This window comes from Oryza brachyantha, chromosome 11 (assembly GCF_000231095.2).
Source record: "Oryza brachyantha chromosome 11, ObraRS2, whole genome shotgun sequence".
Classification (NCBI taxonomy): Eukaryota; Viridiplantae; Streptophyta; class Magnoliopsida; order Poales; family Poaceae; genus Oryza; species Oryza brachyantha.
In genome coordinates, this window is record NC_023173.2 from 1601813 (window position 1) to 1622483 (window position 20671).

Genomic DNA, 20671 nt, shown 5'->3' on the forward strand with positions numbered 1-20671 from the left:
ACATTCATCTCGCGTTCTCTGACAGAAATCTCTGCAAGAAGTTTCATCGACGACGGCATCGACCGTGTCATCTACGACGGGCAAAGACTGCATCAACATGGCATCACTACGGTGGTGACCTCCTATATGGCGTACGGAGTATAACCAAAAATTGGTGACCCAACATCAACAGCGTTATCTGACATCTGCAAGATGACCCAAGGGCATCCTCTGACATATGCAAGACGCTTCCAATGGCATCCTCTCTGACATCTGCAAGATGCCTCATCTATAATCGCAGCTCCGTCTTTAAATTTTTTTTCGCCTTCGGTTATATGTAGCTACATCAACTACCATGTCTACAACGACCACGGCTATCACATGATCGGCTACCTCGACAAAAATTACAACAAATCATCCTAGACAACTCCAGTCAAAAGCGTCCGTGTCATCGCTCTCATCCATGACACTCCCGCTATGACTGCGGGACTCATCCATGACACTCCCGCTATGACTGCGGGAGAAAATAGAGGAGAGAGACAAGGGACGACACAGAAGGGGACGCAGTCACCAAGGTGGAGGACCGAGATGACACTGAAGGAGACACAGTTACTAAAGTGGAGGACTATCCATCAGAGATGCAATCGATGATGGAGAAACAAAGAAGAAAAGACGATGAAACACAAGATTTCAAATCCAGTCGCAATCGTTCGCTTCGCTCCCGTTACAACTGAGGGGGAATGTTAGAAATACATATATACGGTTAGAGATAACGGAGTTCAATAGAAATTCTAGAGATAAAGATAAAATCCTAGAGATATACGATAGAATATTTATCTTGTACTCCAAACCCTATAAATAGACCCGTAAGGACTAATACAATATACAACAGATCATATTATGCAATATTTTCCACATGCATCACACAAAAACGCTTCGTAGTTTACTCTGCACTCGTCGTCCTCCGCCCTAATCGGGACAAAAATGGAGCGCAGCGACTCTTGTCACTTGTCAGGTCGTGAAACTGGCATGACATTAGTCTCCACGCCACGCGTCGGTAAGAAATTTCCCAAACGCGGGAACAATCGCTATTAAAATCAGTGATTACTCAAGTGCTCGGAGCTGGTATCAAAGAAAGAACTTCACTAGCAAACACTTCACAAGTTCAGATTTTAGACCTGATTATGGTTGACGGTGATGCGCCGCCGGCCACCTCACGGGCCGCGGAGGAGGCGGCGTTCCTCTGGGAGCTGCGCAAATACGTGCTGCTGCTGGCCACGCTCGCCGCCACCGTCACCTACACGGCGGGGCTGGACCCGCCGGGCGGGTTCTGGACCGACAACGTGGCCGGGCCCGAGCGCCTCGCCGGCGACCCGGTGCTCCAGGTGACGTACCCCCGCCGTTACAAGGCCTTCTTCTACTGCAACGCCACCGCGTTCGTCGCCTCCCTCGTCATCGTCAACCTCCTCCTCGTCCGCTACCTGTGCCGCCGTAGGTGGTGGCTGCGGGCGCTCCAGGCCGCCATGATACTCGACATGTTCGGCCTCATGGGGGCCTACGCCGCCGGCAGCAGCAGGGAGGTGGCCATGTCCGCTTACATCCTCGTGCTCGTCGTCTTGGTCTGCTCCTACGTCTCCGCCCATGTCCTGCTCTACGGCCTGACGGCGGAGGCGAGCGCGCCGGAGGCGCCGGTGCTGGTGGAGCGCGCGCGCAAGTACCTGCTCATTTTCGCGACTCTGGCGGCTACCGTGGCGTACCAAGCCGGGCTGAGCACGCCGGGCGGGTTCTGGCTAGGTAGCCAGGCCGGCGACCACCTCGCCGGCGACCCCATGCTTCGCGGCAAATACCCCTACCGCTTCATGGTGTTCTTCTACTTCAACACCACGGCGTTCGTCGCGTCGCTGGTCACCATCATACTGCTCATGAGCAAGACCGTGTCGCGCCACGGGTTCCGGTCGAGCGCGCTCTGGGTGTGCGTGGGCGCGACAATGGTTGGGCTCACGGGCGCCTTCGCCTCCGGCAGCTGCCGCAGCTTCAAGACCTCCATCTACGTCGTCGCGTTGGTGGTCGCCGTTCTGCTCTACATTGCCATCCAGGCCATGGTGTTTGTGTGCGAGCCCGTGAAGAACTGGCTCCATCAAGCTGGACAAACGCTGCAAAGGTGCCTGAAATCGGATGAACTGGAGCAGCAAAATCAGCAGCAGATCACGCTGTCCAACCAAGGCAATGGCGACGCCTACCTTCTTCTCAAGAAATCTCGCATGTACTTGCTCCTGCTTGGGATTCTTGCGGCGAGCGTCACATACCAAGCAGGACTGAATCCGCCGGGGGGCTTCTGGCAAAGCGACGGCACCGACGGTCACCGCCACTACCTCGCCGGTGACCCGGTCCTTCACATCACATATCACCGGCGGTACATGGTGTTCTTCTACTGCAACGCCACCGCGTTCATCGCTTCGCTGGTCATCCTCATCCTCCTCCTAAGCAACAGGATCAGCACACAGGGGATCAAGTACTGCGCGCTGCAGGCCGCCATGATTCTTGACCTGTTTGGTCTGATCGGCGCCTACGCCGCCGGGAGTTGCCGGCAAGCGTCCAAATCGGTGTACGTCTCGGTGCTTGTCCTGCCGGTTTTCCTCTATGTCGGTGTCCATGTCTTGGTGTTCATGCTCGATGTGTCGCCGACATGGGCGACATGGCGAGAACGGGTCAGGGAGAAGCTGGAGCAATGCGTTCCTGGATGGCTCAAGAATCTGCTTGAGCTGGAGGAGCATGTCGAGGAAGAAGAAGAGGAGTGGAAGTTGGAGAAGAGGCGAAAGCTCTTGCTGCTCGTTGCGATTCTTGCAGCAAGCCTCACCTACGAAGCGGGCATGAATCCTCCGGGTGGGTTCTGGCAGGAGGGCAAGTCCGGCCATGTCGGCGACCCGGTGCTCAACGACAACTACCGGCGCCGCTACCTGGCGTTCTTCTTCTGCAACGCGACCGCGTTCGTCGCGTCTTTGGCCATCATCATGTTGCTCGTGAACAGGAAGCTCTCGGCGGGAGGAATCCGGTCGTACGCCCTGCGGGTGTGCGTGATCCTTGACCTCGTCGGGCTCATGGGCGCCTTCGCCGCCGGCAGCTGCAGGAACGTGAAGACGTCCATCTACGTCTTCGTCTTGGTGTTCGCCGTTCTGCTCTGCATCGCGTTCCAGGTTGCGCTGGTCGTGTCGGAGTCGCTGCGACGTCTCGTGGAGAGCCTCCTCGCCCATCTGGTGCCGCTCGAGGACGACGCCGGCGAGCGGCTGCCGCACGCGGCCGGCGACAGTCAGGGCCGCGACCTGTGGGACGAGAAGCTGCCCAAGTACCTGCTGCTCCTCGCCGCGCTCGCGGCGGCCGTCGCCTACCAAGCGGCGATGAACCCGCCAGGCGGCCTCTGGGACGAGAGCCAGGTCAGCGTCCACACCCCCGGCGACCCCGTCCTTCTCGGCAGCTATCCGCGTCGCTACAAGGTCTTCTTCTACTGCAACGCGACCTCCTTCATGGCGTCGCTGGTGATAATGGTGTTGCTGCTGATCGAGAGGGTGAGCAACACCCGGCCGGCGCTGCTGGCGCTGCACGCCGCCATGATACTGGACCTGTTTGGCCTCATGGGCGCCTACGCCGCCGGGAGCTGCAGGAGGGTGACGACGTCTGCGTACATCTTGGCATTGGTCATCGGTGTCTCTGCATACATTGTTGTTCTGGTTGTGGCGTCCATTGGCGTGGCGAGATGGATGAAGAGGATCATGGACAAGCTGGGGGAGAGGCTCACACGCTGCTTCTCCCTTGAAGATCTGTAGAACCTGACGACATGTCTGCATCTCCCAATCCCAGATGACTGGTGATCCTGGGATTTGTATATATTGTAGTTCTCTGTTCACAATTGTTTCTGAATTTACTTTACGGTTTTTTCTACCATACTTAGAGCAAATCTCAAAAAAATTTAGACCTTGTTTAGTTCCCCAAATTTTTTTTTTCAAAAACATCACATCGAATTTTTGGACACCTAAATAAAGCATTAAATATAGATGAACCAAAAAACTAATTGCACAGTTATGGAAGAAATCTTGGGACGAATCTTTTGAGCCTAATTAGTCCATGATTAGCCATAAGTGCTACAGTAACCAACATGTGCTAAAAATTAGGCTCAAAAAAATTCGTCTCGCGGTTTCTAGGCTAGCCATGAAATTCGTTTTTTCATTCGTGTCCAAAAACGCCTTCCGACATCCGGTCAAATGTTCGATGTGATGTTTTTGTCAAAAAGTTTTGGCAACTAAACACCACCTTAGTGTAAGGTACCAAAATTTTACACTGAAAAATATGTTACCTCGACATACTTTTAAAGATGTTAAAAAAGCTCTTATAGTCTTACTTTACATAGGTTACATATATTTCTGTACATTGTAGTTTTTGATCTGTTGATAGCATCTAGTCAATGTTTGGCAATTCTTGTACTCATCGTTGTAATATCAATCTATCATAGCCTGTACACTTGGTGGTTGTTTGAAATAGCATGCTGTAGGTTGACTAAAATATTCAAATTATCTTGGGGAGAATTTTGGAAGCCATTTCTTCTATAAAAGAAAGCAATACAGGTTACTAGGTTAAATTGATTAAGCATTGCTCTCATAACAACCATTTTGCTGAGGAAATAAGTAAAACTGAAAGAATTGTTACATGATCAGCAATTTCTATTCTACATCCTTTTCATGCCAATTAACATGAGTACAATTACACTACATCTAATTACACTTGAGAATATTTGGAAAAAAAAATGTACAAAATCTGTACACCCATCAGAGGGGCAAATTGTCACACTAATTACGAATTACCATCTACAATAGAATGAATGAATGGTCTTACCTACAAAGAAGTCCTGGAAATAGCCCAAAAAACATCCATCAGCTGATTGTTATGCTCTCTTCCGTAAAGAGCGTTCCATTATATCAAAATGCAGTATTTACTGTACATCTTCAGTAAAAGCCCTGTAAATGAAGTCTCTGAACCTTTTGCAGTACTGCTTGGGGTCAACAGCCGATATGGAGTTAGGATCATATTGCATAGATTTGTAGGCATGCTCAAGCTTCTTGCTGATATCGTAATCTTGTAAAATGTCAATGATTCCAAAGAACAGGATAACCTCCTGAAATTCTCCTGTAGGTTCACCAATGAGCAGGGATTCACTATCAGGGTTCTTCACAACGTTCTCCACCCTTGAGGGCATGCTGATCCCTAGCTTGCCTGGAGCTTTTCTGAAAAATTATAAGTAACGTGTTACTTTGAAGTCATTATTTTTCAGTATTAACTCTTAAAGTGTACATAATACATAGGCTGCTAGTCAGTGCAAGAAGGCACTGTACTAGAAACTGCTATTATGAAAGCTTCTTTAGTGGTGTCCTGAATAATAGAGCTTCTTGAGATGAAAGCAGTCGACATTTCTTCTTTTCCGTTCAATAATTTATTCCAGAATAGAAGTTTAATAGATCGGATGAAAAAATCATCACATTTCTTATTGTATTTAACTGAAATTAGCCTACTATAAAAATGTTTTACAGGCAAATACATAATGAATACACACTATACCTTTTATCCTCATCTTCAGGAGCAGTTTGAGGTGTCTCGTTGTCAGCACTGCTGTCTGTCACCATGAAAAATGTTTTTTCAGGCCCATGACTTAATATACATCTCTTTAAAAAATGTTACTAAAGTATTTCAATGCAATAATTATGGTGTGAACATATCTTTGCATCGGTCTTTGAAGTGAATGCCAACCAGAAGACTGTAATCCATGATTCTCTCTTGCTCCAGAAGTTCACAATCTTTGTCCACTTGCCTGGTATGAAAAACAAATGATTCCTTGCATATGTTTAAGAATGTCTGGACTGTGGTACAGATTGGCTATGGAACCTAAACTTTTGGACAAAGTAACTTTTAATACAAGTAGTAAATAGAGAAAGGGGAACATCCTATGCATGCAACTTAGGGATAACTTTTGGAGAAATGAATTTCTAGTACAAGTAGTACTAGAAAATAGAGAAAGGGGAGCATCCTATGCATACAATTTGGGAGAGCAAAATTACCTGCAGAAGTCTTGGAACCATGCTCCCTCTAACCGGAAAATGAAATTGAGATCAAGGTCCTTCAGAGTGGTGGTTTCATCGATTTGATCAATGGGTTTGTCCGTCGTGCGACCATGTGAGGATCCTTTCAAATCGAAGCGTCTGTGGATCGCATAGTTGGAGCAGAAAAGATTCCCCATTATAACAAACCGAACCTGTACTTAATGGTAACAAAATCTGAGCAACTATCAGGCTTCAGCATTCTTTTTACAGGCTGATCAATTGTTCATAGTATGCTAACCTTTTTCTGAATAGCTCCTGTAATTTTAACGCAATGCAGACCGAAAAATTTAGTTACTAGAGTATTTTCAAAAGCACGGACATGCTTATAATAGGCTGGAAGCATCCTCAGAAGCACCTGATCATAACAAAAAAAAAGTATAAATTCCAGGAAATGCTGAATCTTTTCTAAACTAGCTTGACAAGGAAGGATGGAGCTTACTTTAACTTCTGATTTCTTCATTGTTTTAATCATGTACTTGTCATCATTGGTGAAATAAAAGAAACTTCCACTTTTACCAGGAGATGAAAGCTCCAGCAGTGCTTCATCCCCGCAGATGGAGATCATGTAATCTGCTGGATCGACGTCAAAGAGCTTACGCAAAGTCCTGAGGCAAAAATCATACATAAAAAATAACACCACTTTGGAAGATTCCAGCAAAGGATAATAGAATGAAGTCACTCTTATGTAAAAGATGATAGATACATATGTACAGACCTGAAAACTAACGGACAGTAGTCCTTCCACCGGAAATCACATGACTGGTGTGGAGGAGTATTCTTTGATCCTTCAGGAGGAAATCTTGTCCACACCTTCTCTTTGGGATCAAATGCTGATGCTTTAAGATCCAACGAAGTAGGTGCTGACTGCCTTCCTACTGCATGCCTGCAATGCAAAATAACATGAACAAGAATAATTTCCGATTAATCAGATTGAAAAGAGCATTGCATCAACATTAAGAAATCAACCAATAGAACTAATCTCAGTCATTGATTAAAAATGATTTTTTTACTTTATTAATTAATTGATTAGTAATATTTTGTAATTTTGTTTTTTTACAATAAATATTATAATAAAAAGGACAATATTATCCCTTCAAGTTTCTACTACACCTAATACTGTTGGTAGTATAATTTAATTATAGTCATCCAATAAAAAAATCAACAGTGTCGATTAAATTCTATTGCTAGTAGAATGCACCGAAGACAGACCCAAACAACAAATAACATTATCTGTAATAACATTGTCAGACAGGAAACAAAGCATTGTACTACCTGATACCCAGCTGCAAGTTGAGCATCAGTTCGTAGTTCTTGTGGCCCTTGGAGATCGTCTCCCCCTGCTTCTTCCCCGGCCTCGGCGGCACCGGCGCACGCATACACGACGGCGTCCGCAGCCATGACCTGTCGCTGCGACCCTCCTCGCCTTCCTCCACCTCAGCCAGACCCAGGCAGTCCAGGTCGGACGACACGCTGCTCCTCCTGTTCACGCTCGACCTCCTCCCATGGTCGGCGCCAACCTCCGGCGGCCTCCACACCGGCTTCTTCATCACGGGATCCACCCCTGGCCATGTCACTACCTTCTGCGACGGCAGCAGCGACACCGTCTTCCCCTCGCACATCTCAAGCTCCTCGATCAGCTTTGTGATCTCCTCCTTGGGTTCCCGGGGCACGGGCACCGCCGGGCCACCGGACGGCGGATAGTACACGCCCCTGGCCTGCGTCTCGCCGCACTCCTGGCACCACAGACCAATGTACATTCCGCCGTCGGACCACCGGAACGTGCCCTGCCCCTTGGGCTTGGCGTCCTCCCACGCGCCGTCGTACCGGTCGCCGTCCGCCCATATCACCGTCCCGCGGCCGTGCATCTCGCCGGCCTTCCACGTGCCGATGTACTCGTGGCCGCCGCGCCAGATGTACCGGCCGTGTCCGTCCTGCAGGCCGTCGCGCCAGTGGCCGTCGTACACGTCGCCGTTGTCGTACGCCTGCGTGCCGCGACCGTGCCGGAGGTTGTTCGCCCACAGGCCGGCGAACGTGTCCCCGAGCTCGCCGATGTAGGTCCCTTGTCCGTGCATGTACCCGCCGTCGAGGTCGCCCTCGTAGATGGCGCCGGACGGCCAGGAGAACTTACCGCGCCCGGACGCGCGGCCGCGGCGCCACGAGCCCTCATACATGCTGCCGTCCGTCCACAGGTACTTGCCGGCGCCGTGCGGGAGCTCCCCGCGCAGGTCGCCCTGGTAGAAGTCGCCGCTGGGCAGCAGCTGCTCGGCGTGGCTGGGCTCGCCGAGCGCCACCTCCTCCTCGTCATCGTCGGTGTCGTTGTCGTCGAGCACAGAGTCAGTGTCGTCGCAGTCGTCATCGTTGTACTGGTAGATGGTGTTCGACTTGGTAGAGGAGCTGACGGAGAGCGCGCCCGGGGTGGCGGGGTCGCAGGCGGCTGAGTTGATGGCGCCGGCGCCGGCGGCTCCGTCGAAGGCGGCGGAGGAGGGGACGACGGAGCCGCGGAGGATGGTAGAGTATTTAAGCTTGCGGATGCCCGCCTCCCACAGCCGGCTGGCAGGGGGAGGGAGCTGGTTCGTCTTCTTCCCCGTCGCCATGGTGGGTGGCGTCCTCGGAGCCTAGCTCAACGCGGCAGGGTCAGAAGGACGGCGTGGCCGGAGGCGGGGCGAGGGCGAGGCTGTGCATGGCTGGCGATCGGTGGCGCGGGGAAGTGTTTGGATTGATTGCATTTTTGCGGGGAGGGGAGGAGGGAGATGGGATTGGAGCGTTGGAGGCTGGGAGAAGTTGTCGGGGTGGATGCCGAGGAGACCTCGGGGGCGCACCATTTGGACACACGAGCGAGCGCTCCCGGGTTGAAAAGGCGAGAAAAAAAAGGCAGTATCAATGTCTACTTCGGTCTTGGGGACTTTTCAAATGTTTTTCCAGGGTAAAAGGCATCATTTGTCTTCCCAAGATTTAGCACGTTGACTTACGTTATGGACGCGGATCGCGCCGTGCAATGATACGTTTTGGACGCGGATCGCGCCGTGCAATGATCAGGTCAAACCGTAGACCATCCTTATATTTATACCAGAAATAATATTGGGGTGGTACCAGATCAAATTAATATTAATCTATATTAACGGGGTGTTTTTTCTCCTAATTTTTTTAAATCTCTGTCACATCATCGAATGTTTGGCACTAATTAGAAGTATTAAATATAGACTATTAATAAAACCCATTTTATACTCTAGAGTATTTTACGAGACGAATCTATTGAGTCTAATTAGTGCATGATTAATGAATGTGATGCTACAGTAAACATTTGTTAATCATAAATTAGTTGGGCTTAAAAAATTATCTAATAAAATAGCCTTTATTTATGTAATTAGTTTTGTTATCGGTCTATATTTAGTACTCCTAATTAACGTTAAACATTCGATGTGACAAGGGACTATAAAAATGTCCTTGATCCAAACACCCCTAACTAGTGGCCCGTGCATATTGCGCGACCAGTATCGTTATAAATTCTAGCTATATGCGTATCTTATGTTGATAATAATTAGTTTTTAATTGTTAATTCGAATTTAAATTTTCTATATTAATTTTTTTACATGGAACCCCGTTTACTTGTTAACACCAAAATTTGGTAAATTTTCGTGTTGGATTCAGATAAGAAAATGTGTAATCGTCAATCGAAATTTTATTCGAAAGAGTTCGAATTCAACAGGGAATCGTGAATACCAAGGCATGGCGACATAAATTTATCTATTAATTACAGTTAGTTAGGATTTTTATTTTATGTCTAAAAAGTTAGAGTCTGATCGGGACTTGTGTGTTAAAGATAAAGTTTACATAGGAGTTCGTTATTTCTTTTTTATTTATTAGAAGTCGTATGTCGTGTCCAACACGGACTAGCTTCCATCCGAATGTATAAATATGTATGTCCGGAGTCATTGTAAATCATCTACACATCAATAGATCAATTACTCTCGTCACATCGCCACCTTACTAACCGAGGTTTCAACTTCGGTGGAACTTGACACCTAACGCGGGCTGCATCGCCTCGATCTTCGGCGGAAGGGTAAGTCCTACATTCCACCGGCCAAGGTAATCGTATCGGCTAGATTAGAACTGTCTTGGTTCAGTTCGATTTTCTAATCTAATTATACGATTATCAGTTACCGTATCAGTTTTAGCTTGAGTATAGGAGGTAGCACTTTCTTTCCTGCTTTCCGATGAAATGGACAAACGAGAACAGGCCTTAACTCATCATGATTCACCTCCAGTTCTCAACAGGTATACTACTTCATCTTTGCATTAGTTCGGCAACAGAATTTCCATGATTCACTCAACAGAGGCGCAAAGTACCTATTCACAGTTAAAATTGAGTTGTATCTATTAAACGTATTAGTAACTAATGAATTTAAAAGGCATTGTCTAGGATACAGGCGATCATATTTCATTAGGCTCATCACCCCATCCAGACACCCAATATGTGCTCAGGTTTCTCTTTTCACGTTCCAGCTATACCCACTTCAGCAGCCCATCATTGATGCAGCACCTGGAAGCTTGGGAACTCAATACTCCAGAATGATTTCATTGCTCCTGGGAGTTGGGAATACCTCTTCTATGGTGGATACTTACATATCTTCAATCATGTTAATTTAAATAAGAATTTAAGTGTGATGGTAGCAAGATGCGGCCTATAAAGATCCGCCGGGAGAGTACGGGGGTGTTTATTTCTCGAGGCTAAACTTTAGCCCTAGTCACATCAGATGTTTGGACACTTATTATAAATAGTAAACATAGACTATTAATAAAACTCATCCATAATATTGAACTAATTCGCGATTAGCTTATGTGATGCTACAGTAAACATTTGTTAATTATGGATTAATTAGGCTCAAAAAATTCGTCTCGTGGATTAGTTCTCATCTATGAATTTAGTTTTTTATTAGTTTATATTTAATACTTTAAATTAGTGTTCAAACATCCGATATACCATGAGGCTAAAAAGTTTAGCCCCATATAAACAACCCCTATATTCTGCTCCGGAAAAACTTCAGCTTCTGTATGGATTACTGGCTGTGGCTGGAGCACAAAATGCGTAATGAGACTGAGAAAATACACGGTGACATAACAAAAGCCCATGGAGTTTACTGACATAAAATACCTCCTGACATCGCTCAAAAGGACAACTTTTAAAGGACAGGGAAGGCATACTAAAGAACACATATGTAGATGGCCATCCATGCATACCCATGATGTAACAGTTGCACCTATTAAGATGCTAGCTCCCAAGAACACATAAGTCGGGTATGCCATTACATTGAGTGAATAAAACCCAAGCAGGAGTTCAGCACATTCTCTGAATTCGTGAACAGAAAGGACATTCATGAATCATGATACAGGAAAGCTCCCCTTTGCAATGTAGTCGACTTTAGCTTGGCCAATTTAATAACTAACACTTCTTTAATTATCATGAATGGTTCAGTGCAAAGTGTAAGCCCACAGACCCAACTATCTAGTAGCACAAACAATTGTTGTTTCTTCTGGACAAATGCAAAGTCTGCAACAAATAGTTTCCATGTTCCTTCCAAGGATGAAGATTCAGCAAAAGTATTTTCAGCACAGAGTTAGGACTTGGGGGTTAGGCATGTATTGTAGAACTAGCAGCTCTAGACTAGCTTCCAAAAGAGAGATCAAACCTTGGTCATTGGTGACTGTCATTATCCTCAAAAAGGAGCAAATTCCACAGAAGCAGTTCATACTGAGCTCCCTATGTCCTCTGTCAACAAATACTTCAGCCACACCAATCCGGCATTCCATTCATCCCCTCCTCCTTCTTGATATCCTTCTTCTTCCTCATCTTCACTCTCGGTTTCATCGGTCGGTGCTGCACGTGCTTGGCCTGAAAGGCCACCATCGCCTGGAGCACTTCCACCATCGCCTGCTCGATCTCTGCGCCACTCCCCTCCGGCTCCAGCAGACGCAGGGCCCTCGCAACGGCCTCCATTGTGCTCATGCACCCCTTGTACGGCTCCTTCCTCACCACGAGCTCCGACTCAAACATGCTGTCACCGTCCACGCCGCAGTCCACGGGCAGCGACACGGGGACGACAAAGGAGGACAGGAACGGGAGGCTGGCGGCGTGCATCTCCTTGGCCTGCTTCCATGTCCCGTCGAGGAGCAGCAGCGTCGGGTTGGCGCGCGCGGCGGGAGGCGTGGACCGGCACCAGGAAGCGAGGTCGGCGGCGTCCGGCGAAGGGAAGAGCAGGAGGACGGGGCTCGAAGGGGAGCGAGCGATGAGGGGGGCGGAGGAAGGGAGGAGACGGCGGCCGGGGATGAGGCGGAGGTTGGAGAGGGAGCGTGCGAGCAAGGGGAGGGTGGAGAGGGGGTTGCGGCGGACGGCGTGCGGGTGGTGGAGGATGACGACGGCGGTGGAGGTGGGGAGCGGGGATGGGGGCAGGTACGGGCAGAGGCAGACGCTGGACGGGCGGCCGCAGCCGGAGTGGCAGACGGCGCGACGGGGAGGAGTCTGGTCGGCGGTGGCGTCGCCGGCGGCGGCGGCGACGGAGGGGAGTGGGTCAGAGTCCATCTCGGCTAGTAAAGCTGGGCGGGTTCCCAATTGTAAAATCCTGGCCCATTTGGTCTCAACACAGTCTGGCCCAGTTATCCTGCCTGGTCCGATGTTATACTTGCTGCAATTAATCAAAAGTGGGATTTGTAATTTGTTCTTTGTTTTAGCACACAAGTTTATGTATTTTTCACATGAATATTTGAACAAAGTATAGCACATGGAAGACATGAATAATAGAGGGTCAATGTGTTAAACATCCAGAAATATACAACATGTTAGTGCTTTGGATATAATGAACAGACAAAAAATTCTTACAACAAAGAGATCTCTTTTCAGAATTGGTTAACTGAAACATGCATATCTATTACAATAAATACATATCCTTCCGATCAAAACACTAACTAAGGCTGGCAACTAGGAGTCTAGGACTCTAGGAGTAGCTACACGAACAGTATCTACTGAACAGTATACTTCTGCTATTCCAAAAAAAAAGAAAAATCCTTTCATGTTGAACCCATATTATTGACTAACAATTCTAACCTTATGTTTCTTACATGTCATTACCGCTAACTTTGATGTGTATAGGTGATTGTTTTCCTGATACATAACTTTTTGTCCACTAAATCACCGCATAGGCAACCAAGGACTAGGTTATTCGAATCATCATCCTCTTCAAAACCAGCCCACAATCTTTGTCATCTTTCTTCACAAATTTTGAAGCTACAATATTACTAACCCTATTCAACTCTGTCAGTTAAATTAAGTACTGAATCTAAAATGCCATCACTAGAGTTTCATGGTTTAATTCCTACGTTTTGTAGACCACTACCAATGGACGAAATAGCAAAATGGTAGAAAAGAATTATTGAATTCGTTACCTGATTGTAGGCTTGGACGAGTAAAAATTAGGTATGGCACATGTCTAAGTTAAAAACTGATGCACACTAAAATTTTTCAATTACACGATGATATGCGATTATTTTTAGAACAAGAAAATAATATATAACTTGCAAATATAAAAGTAAGCGTTAAAAATTAAAATATACCTCAATAAAATGAAGATTGAATGTTAGTGCTAGATGAGAGGAACACAGACAATATGAATAATTTGCCACTACTCCGCTGCGAAACAAAAATCAGTGACATATTAGTAAATTCACAATCAAAATAGATATATTGACCTAAGAAAATAGAAAGAGAGTGTAAAGCCATACCAAAACCATGTATCAATTGTATCTTCTATTCTTCTTGATTGTCAAACTAACAAATTTACGAATCACTAAATGAAATCACAAACTTCGATTCAAAATGAGTATACGAAATCACAAATTTATGAATCAGAAAATGAAATCACAGATTTATGAATCAGAAAATGGAATCACGGATTCACATTTTTTTTTTCTATTTATTTACCTTCCCGAGTCCCGGGCTCCTAGCTGCCCCCTGCCGCAGTGCTGCTCGCATGCTTCTGCTTGGCGCTTGCCCTGCCCAGCCCAGTGCCGTCAGCAGCAGAAAGCAGCTGCTTGCATGCTGCGTGCCTGTGCCTGCGCGGCTGCACCGTGCTGCTGCCGGCGGCGACCCTGCGTTGCCTTCGCGTGACTGCGCCCCGGCCCCTGACGCCTGCTTCTCAGGCCCGCCTCAGCGGACAGCGGCAGCCTGCGACGCTGCCGCAACGAGACAGCGACCGATGCCGACGGCCGACGCGGTTACACGGCGCGGCGGCGAGTTGACGACGCCTGAGGCGACCCGACCGAGCAGGTGGCGGCTGCGGGCTGCGGCTGTGCTACTCAGCGAATCAACCTCTCTCTCAGGTGAGTCCTAGGGTCCAAGTGGGCTGTGGCATGTGGGCCGTCGGCCGCATGTTGGGCCGTGGCTGCTTGCAGGCCGCTTGCTGCACTGGTCCGTGGTCTAAGAGTCATCTAAATTTGATCATCCATATTTTTATTTGGATGATCATCTAAACTAGTTTTATTCTTTATATCTTTTTATACCCCACTAATCATCCATTTGTGACATTCTTTATATCTCTTTAGAGGATGGAGAGATCATCTAAATATGAAGGTTCTCTCTCCTAATACGGATGACATCTAAAAATAGATGATAGGATAGTCGTTCTGTTGGAGCTCAATTTGTAGCCTTCATCCTCTATTTGCAGGATAGAGGATGGGATAGATAAGCTGTTGGGGATGCTCTAATCCCCTGGTCAGCCACACCCCAATTTTTTTGTATTTTTAATTTTATTCAATAAATAATTTATGAAACTATATTTTTGTTTCTAAAATTTACAAAACTAACTCCATGCCGTCCTCCTAAAAGACAGAAAGATGACGTAGCAAATGGCAGGAAGGGACCGGGGACCGGCGATGACGACGCGGTGGCCATTTTGCAGTTTGGCCCGGACGGCAAGGGGGCTTGCAAAATTGTCATGTGTGGTCAGGAACTTTTTGGTTGAACCACGATTTGATACATATATGTACAGTTTCCTATTCATATTATTTTTAGTCCCCACCTCCCTGGCAAAAGAAAAGAAGGAAAATTATTCATTACTATTCAGTCTAATGTAAGGAAGGACTATATATTACATAGACATGGTACAGTTCTATAAGAGCAGAAGACATATTTGATTTTTTTCCAAAACACTTGATTTGGTAATTCTACTGCATCAATTCTTATAGGCTCTGAGATTACTTTGACTTCCTTTACCTAATCCTATCATTGTCTTGGCAAAGATTTGGAGACTCATCTCAGACTTTTCACCTCTTGTTGCCTCCTCATGTATTTTTTGTTTGAAATCATTTGCTCTTTGTCTTATCTTTGATGCTACCTCATTGTCTCCCATAATAAAATCAATTTCCTTTGCTAGCTGCGTCCCAACTATAATCCCTTGGTCATCACGATACACCCTAGTGCCAACCCTCCATTTCTCCTCCACCAAATATGCAATTGTGGGTTGGTCTGACCAATTTGGAACTGTAACCATAGGCACACCAAATGCCAAAGACTCCACTGTCGAGTTCCACCCACAGTGTGTAACAAAACACCCAATAGAGGAGTGTGATAGCACATCGAGTTGATCACACCATTCGATCACCATCCCATTCCTATGGTCAGTGTTATTCGCCAGAAAGCTTTCCACCTCTTCGTCACGTCCATCTTTGCGGACCACCCATAAATATGGCCTGTCACTCTCTTCCAATCCCTGTGCAATCTCTTGCAGTTGTTGTTTACTATACGTCAGTACGCTTCCAAATGAAATGTAAATTACTGACCTTTCCTGTTGGGCATCAAGCCACTCCATGTAGCTCTTTTTGTCCTTCTGAAATATATGGATTCTTGCTCTAGCTGATGATCTAGCGAAGTGGCCGATGAAAAGCACCTCCTTCAAGTATGGTTGCATGGCTACGAGTGTGGTAGCCTCCAACTCGTTGAATGTGTTCACAAGAACCATTGGTTTCTCCCTGTCGATGAACTCAAAAAGCTCCTGAAAATCATCGATGACCATCTTGGACAGGCCGATGCTTGTTTTCTCAACTAAAAAGGATGGCAAGCACTGCATGCGGAGGGGTTGTAGCCCAGGCAAGGTCACTTCACATGCCGGGTCAAAGGCGTTCGACGCGATGAGATCTTTGTAGCCATGGTAGTAGTGGTAGTAGGCAGCAAGCACGGTGGCTGGCTGGTTCCAGAACACGGCGAGCGGGACGCCGTGCTTCCGAGCAACGTCGAGCACGGCAGGCAGCGCCATGGTGCACACGACGCATGTGACCGGCCGGCCACGGGCCGCGAGCCGGGAGATCACCGACGAGAGGCTACGGAAGCTTGCGCCGCGGCTGCGTGCGCTCTCATCCTCGGTGGGGATCGGCTCCGTTCTGTCGTCGTAGCCATCGGAGAACGGTACGTAGGAGATGACACCGTCGGTGGTCTCCTCGTCGGGGGAGGCGAGCGACGGGAACATGCGGCGGTGGGCGGCGACATGGACGGAGAGGGTGCACACGACTGAAGCGTCGATGCTGGCGAGGCGGCGGGCGAGGTCTTGCGCAGGATTGACGTGGCTCTGGATGCCGTAAGCCACCACAAGGAAGTGCGGGTGGTGATCATGACCGTTGCTGCGGCTATGCTGCAGGTTTGCTGTGTCGGCCATGGAGGGATGATTGGAGCGAGAAGACCGCAAGCTGGCTTCTTTGGAATTCAAGATCTCTGCAGAAGATCAGAGATGGTAAAGATTGGCTCCCAGTGTTAATTGGTTTGAGTATATTGTGATATATATATACGCACAGGAGATACTAGCTAGTAGCTACTGGTCACAAATTAGCCATGGAAGATATATATCTATCTGAAGGTTTGGAAGTACGTTTGCAATTTCGTACTTGCCTTTTTTTTATTCGACGTTGTTGACTTTTATATCTATGTTTGATCATTCGTCTTATTTAAATTTTTGTGCAAATATATAAAATAATAAATTATGTTTATAGTGTCTTTAGTAATAAAACAAATCAAAACAAAGTAATTAATAATTATGTATTTTTTTTAAATAAGATGAACGGTTAAATGAGGATACAAAATTCAACGGCGCTAAATAAAAAAATATGGAGGGAGTGACTTTTAGCAAGCATCCATGCATATATTTTTAGTATCTAGCTAGATGATTTGCCAAGTATATATATCTTTCCACATTTTCAGCTTTTGGTAAATTGATTGTATTGAGTTGGACTGAGGCTGACATGCTATTGTCGTCATTGACTCATTGTGTGATCAGTTTTTACTCTGGATTGGCTGAGCTATTTCAGTTCTTGAGGAGAGATGAAAGTGAAAGCATGTGATGTTAGCACTGACGTATTCTACTCACCCCGTCCCAAAATAAATAAAATTAGTATTTATGAGATATCCTAGTAATATGAATCTCAACATAACTTTTATCTAGATTCAGACTACCAACATGGCAACATCTGTCTCGTCCAACCAAAGATTGCATTCTTTTATCAGATTTTTCTATGCTTTTGTGCGCACAATTTCCAAAATACTAAATTGTGTGTTTTAATTAAAAAATTATATATAGAAGTTCATCATTTTATCATTCTAGAGTAGATTTTCAGCTCTATAGTGGTTAATTTCATTGTTTATGCTAATAAATAGCTATCTTAAAATCATATAATATTTTATCTTTTAGCAACAAAAAGTGTAGCATTGCTGATGGAGAACAAACTATACATCAGCTGGTAATAAATTAAACAAAAGCAATCACATATGTGTGTTTCCTCATTAGAGATAAAAAGGCACAACATCCATATATTATTCAACTAGTGAGTATGGCTATTGTTTTAGGCCCGGCTGGGCCACTGACGGATAAAATCCCAACTTGCTTTGTAGGGATTGTAGATCAAGTCATTTGGGCAGGCCTGCCCATATATGGGTTGGCAATTTTCCTCATGAGGCCGGGAACCCGACGGGGATCCACAACGATGGGGCTAGGGGCTAGGGCTAGGAGAGATTTTCTGGCCGCGAGAGAGCGGATTAGGTGGCCCATTCACATCCAGGGACGGTGACAAGGAGTGTAACTCACCTGCGAGGAACCCCGTGGGGTCTCGAAATTCATTAAGGCCAATAGGTACCCTAAATATGAAAAGTAGGTCCAATCAATAGTTGAGCTTAATCCCTTAACTCATTCCCCATCTCACCACCCTTCACTAGTCTCCGCCGACTGCTGCCATCCTCTCCTCCACGATGCCCTCTCCCCACCTCTTAGCCCTCCCCCTCCTCCTCCCCCGCCCGCCCTCTCCCCTCCTAGCTTCCCCCCTCGCGTGCCCTCTCCCGCACCTCCCAACCACTTTTGCCCTCTCTCCCATGCCTCCTAGTCGCTACCGCCCTAAGCCTCCCAAGTCCCAACTGTCGATGCCTCCCCCCACACCGATGCCTCCTCTTCTAGCCCTCCTTCACATGGACCAACATGAGTGGTGGCAGTGGCGCTGGGGCCAGCTATTGTGGGATGATGGCGGCTGGCTAGGGTAGGCCGGCTCAACCCCCTCCTTCACGTGACGGTGGATGGCAACAAGGTGGCGACTTGACCTCCTACTCCACACAAGAGCGGGGCCCTGGTGGGGGTCCCGACAGTGACAAGAGATGATTTTCACCCTGATCTCTGCTTCAAGACTGGGGCTAGGGCCGAGAAGCAATGTCATGTGTCCGAACATGGGCGTTCTAGCCTAACCCGGTCTTGACCCACCCCGTTGCCAATCCTATACACATTGTTACTGTACAGCAAGATATTCCATAGTATTTTTGTCTAAAGTCTGATCCTAAACACATTGGAGGCTTGGAGCAGTATTATATACATGTATTTATGCAAACTCACGAGGTGGTATTGTATACATGTATATCATGCTAAATGCCTAAATCCAAACTACTGTGAACAAATGACTTGTAGAAGAAGGGCTATCAAACACTGGTGAAAGATTTTGGAGTTTTTTTTTATTGGAGATTATTTTTAACCTTGCCTTTTAGATCGCTAAAAATACATATATAAAATTTTTATTCATAGATTATTTTTTATTTGCAGATACACATTTAGGCTTATATCACCCCAAAAAATTTTGTTTTAGATTTTTTAGATTATCCGATTCTATGGTTGTTATTGAAGGATATACACAGCTAAATTAACTATTATAATTTAAAATTCATATTAAATAAGATTAGAGGAAGGACTTTTACATAGAATAGCTTTTGCAGAAAACACGTTGTTTAGGAGCTTGTAGGTATGTCCACGGTAATCCATAAACCGATAACGAGAAAAGAACATGGCTTTAGGTTTCTTGTTTCGTGTGTTATCTTTGTTGTTAAATCTTATTATAGCACAGCTAGGGTGAGAGTAAAAGAGACGCTAGGTTAAACTCTTTGGTTACTTGGTGCTTTCTCCGTTCTGTAACGTAAGACCTGTTAATATTGTCTAGATTTATATGAACACTAATAAATCTAAATACATATATAAATTATATATATTTATCAATAAATAAATTTAGATAAGACTAGAAAGTCTTACAGTATGAAACAGAAGTAGTAGCTTATAAGCCGTGGCCAAAATTTACATTTCAAACTTAACTTTTAAATTATTTTTCAATTTTTTTGAAAAATTGGCTGTTAGACTGCCTCGAGTAGAAACGTAAAAATTCTATCCTAAATTTCTATTTTATTGGTTTGCTTATTTTTATAGGGCTTGTCATCTGAGGTCAGCCGATAAAGAATGATGCATGCCGTAGCCTAAAATAGTTAAAATGATCATGTCAAATTATCGATATAGCTTAGTAGCTTGCTAGCCCAATCATCTCGCCTAGTGGAATATATTTACGCAACTACTGATTGAATGCTTGATTTCACTAAAAATCAGGCATTATTTTATTGTATCTATTAAAATATTCTGCCACAGGTAAAGATGTATAGATTATTAAAATACCGAATCACGAGTGAAACATTTCTATCGCAAGTAAAACATCGAGCTTCATATGTCAAAACATCAACATATTCGCAAGAACTGAGGACAAAAGTACAAAGCACATCAAATTACCCAGTACAGCATTTTGACTCAACACAAGAAACATGTTGATACATCGGTTGAAACATAAAAAACTACAATGTGCCATTCACTTTTCCCATACCCTGTCGTAGGTGTTCCCAGTTATGAGATGTTGGTGCCCATACCGGCCTTCTTGAATGCGCTTGGTATGAGGTGTTGGCGTCCACCCATGAGTAAGATGATTCCGTCTAATAACGTTTCAATGTCACACTGAAGGGTCCTTTATATCCCACGCTAGTGAAACTATAGAAAATTTTAATCCATACTTGCTTAGTTCCTTAGAACATATTCCACATAGATTATAAATAGCTAAAAGATATATATTTTTGGTTTTGAGGTCATAAAATCAACGACATCAGGTGACTGAGGTAAACTTATTCCACATGCCATCAAGGCATGAGCCTGGCTGCAAATTTACCGTACCAGCTG

At 45.9% G+C, this 20671-nt stretch overlaps 4 protein-coding genes across 6 annotated transcripts; 1 reads left to right on the plus strand and 3 right to left on the minus strand.

Annotated features, from left to right (window-relative positions):
* Positions 1–1115: 1115 nt before the first annotated feature.
* On the plus strand, positions 1116–3959 carry LOC102702508. Its single transcript, XM_040529120.1, has one exon. The coding sequence runs from the start codon at positions 1164–1166 to the stop codon at positions 3798–3800; it is 2637 nt and encodes an 878-aa protein (XP_040385054.1). The 5' UTR covers positions 1116–1163; the 3' UTR covers positions 3801–3959.
* A 668-nt stretch (positions 3960–4627) lies between these two features.
* On the minus strand, positions 4628–8829 carry LOC102702793 (phosphatidylinositol 4-phosphate 5-kinase 6). 2 transcript variants are annotated; one of them, XM_015842370.2, is made up of 8 exons: positions 7395–8829; positions 6838–7005; positions 6562–6727; positions 6361–6477; positions 6081–6274; positions 5742–5833; positions 5584–5638; positions 4628–5252 (listed from the first exon to the last, which is right to left on the minus strand). In XM_015842370.2, the coding sequence occupies exons 1-8, from the start codon at positions 8714–8716 to the stop codon at positions 4961–4963; spliced, it is 2406 nt and encodes an 801-aa protein (XP_015697856.2). In that variant the 5' UTR covers positions 8717–8829; the 3' UTR covers positions 4628–4960. The 2 variants fall into 2 exon arrangements, with proteins under 2 accessions (XP_015697856.2, XP_040384848.1); XM_040528914.1 differs by having other exon boundaries at positions 6361–6727.
* A 2396-nt stretch (positions 8830–11225) lies between these two features.
* LOC102716817 (tRNA-uridine aminocarboxypropyltransferase 2) lies at positions 11226–14431 on the minus strand. 2 transcript variants are annotated; one of them, XM_015842391.2, is made up of 4 exons: positions 14095–14431; positions 13896–13960; positions 13728–13803; positions 11226–12802 (listed from the first exon to the last, which is right to left on the minus strand). In XM_015842391.2, exon 4 carries the CDS (start codon positions 12697–12699, stop codon positions 11905–11907), a length of 795 nt encoding a protein of 264 aa, XP_015697877.2. In that variant the 5' UTR covers positions 12700–12802; positions 13728–13803; positions 13896–13960; positions 14095–14431; the 3' UTR covers positions 11226–11904. The 2 variants fall into 2 exon arrangements, with proteins under 2 accessions (XP_015697877.2, XP_015697878.2); XM_015842392.2 differs by lacking the exon at positions 13896–13960.
* A 607-nt stretch (positions 14432–15038) lies between these two features.
* Positions 15039–16914, minus strand: LOC102703075 (UDP-glycosyltransferase 75C1). The gene is made up of 2 exons (XM_006663135.3): positions 15385–16914; positions 15039–15194 (listed from the first exon to the last, which is right to left on the minus strand). Exons 1-2 carry the CDS (start codon positions 16817–16819, stop codon positions 15169–15171), a joined length of 1461 nt encoding a protein of 486 aa, XP_006663198.2. The 5' UTR covers positions 16820–16914; the 3' UTR covers positions 15039–15168.
* Positions 16915–20671: the final 3757 nt, after the last annotated feature.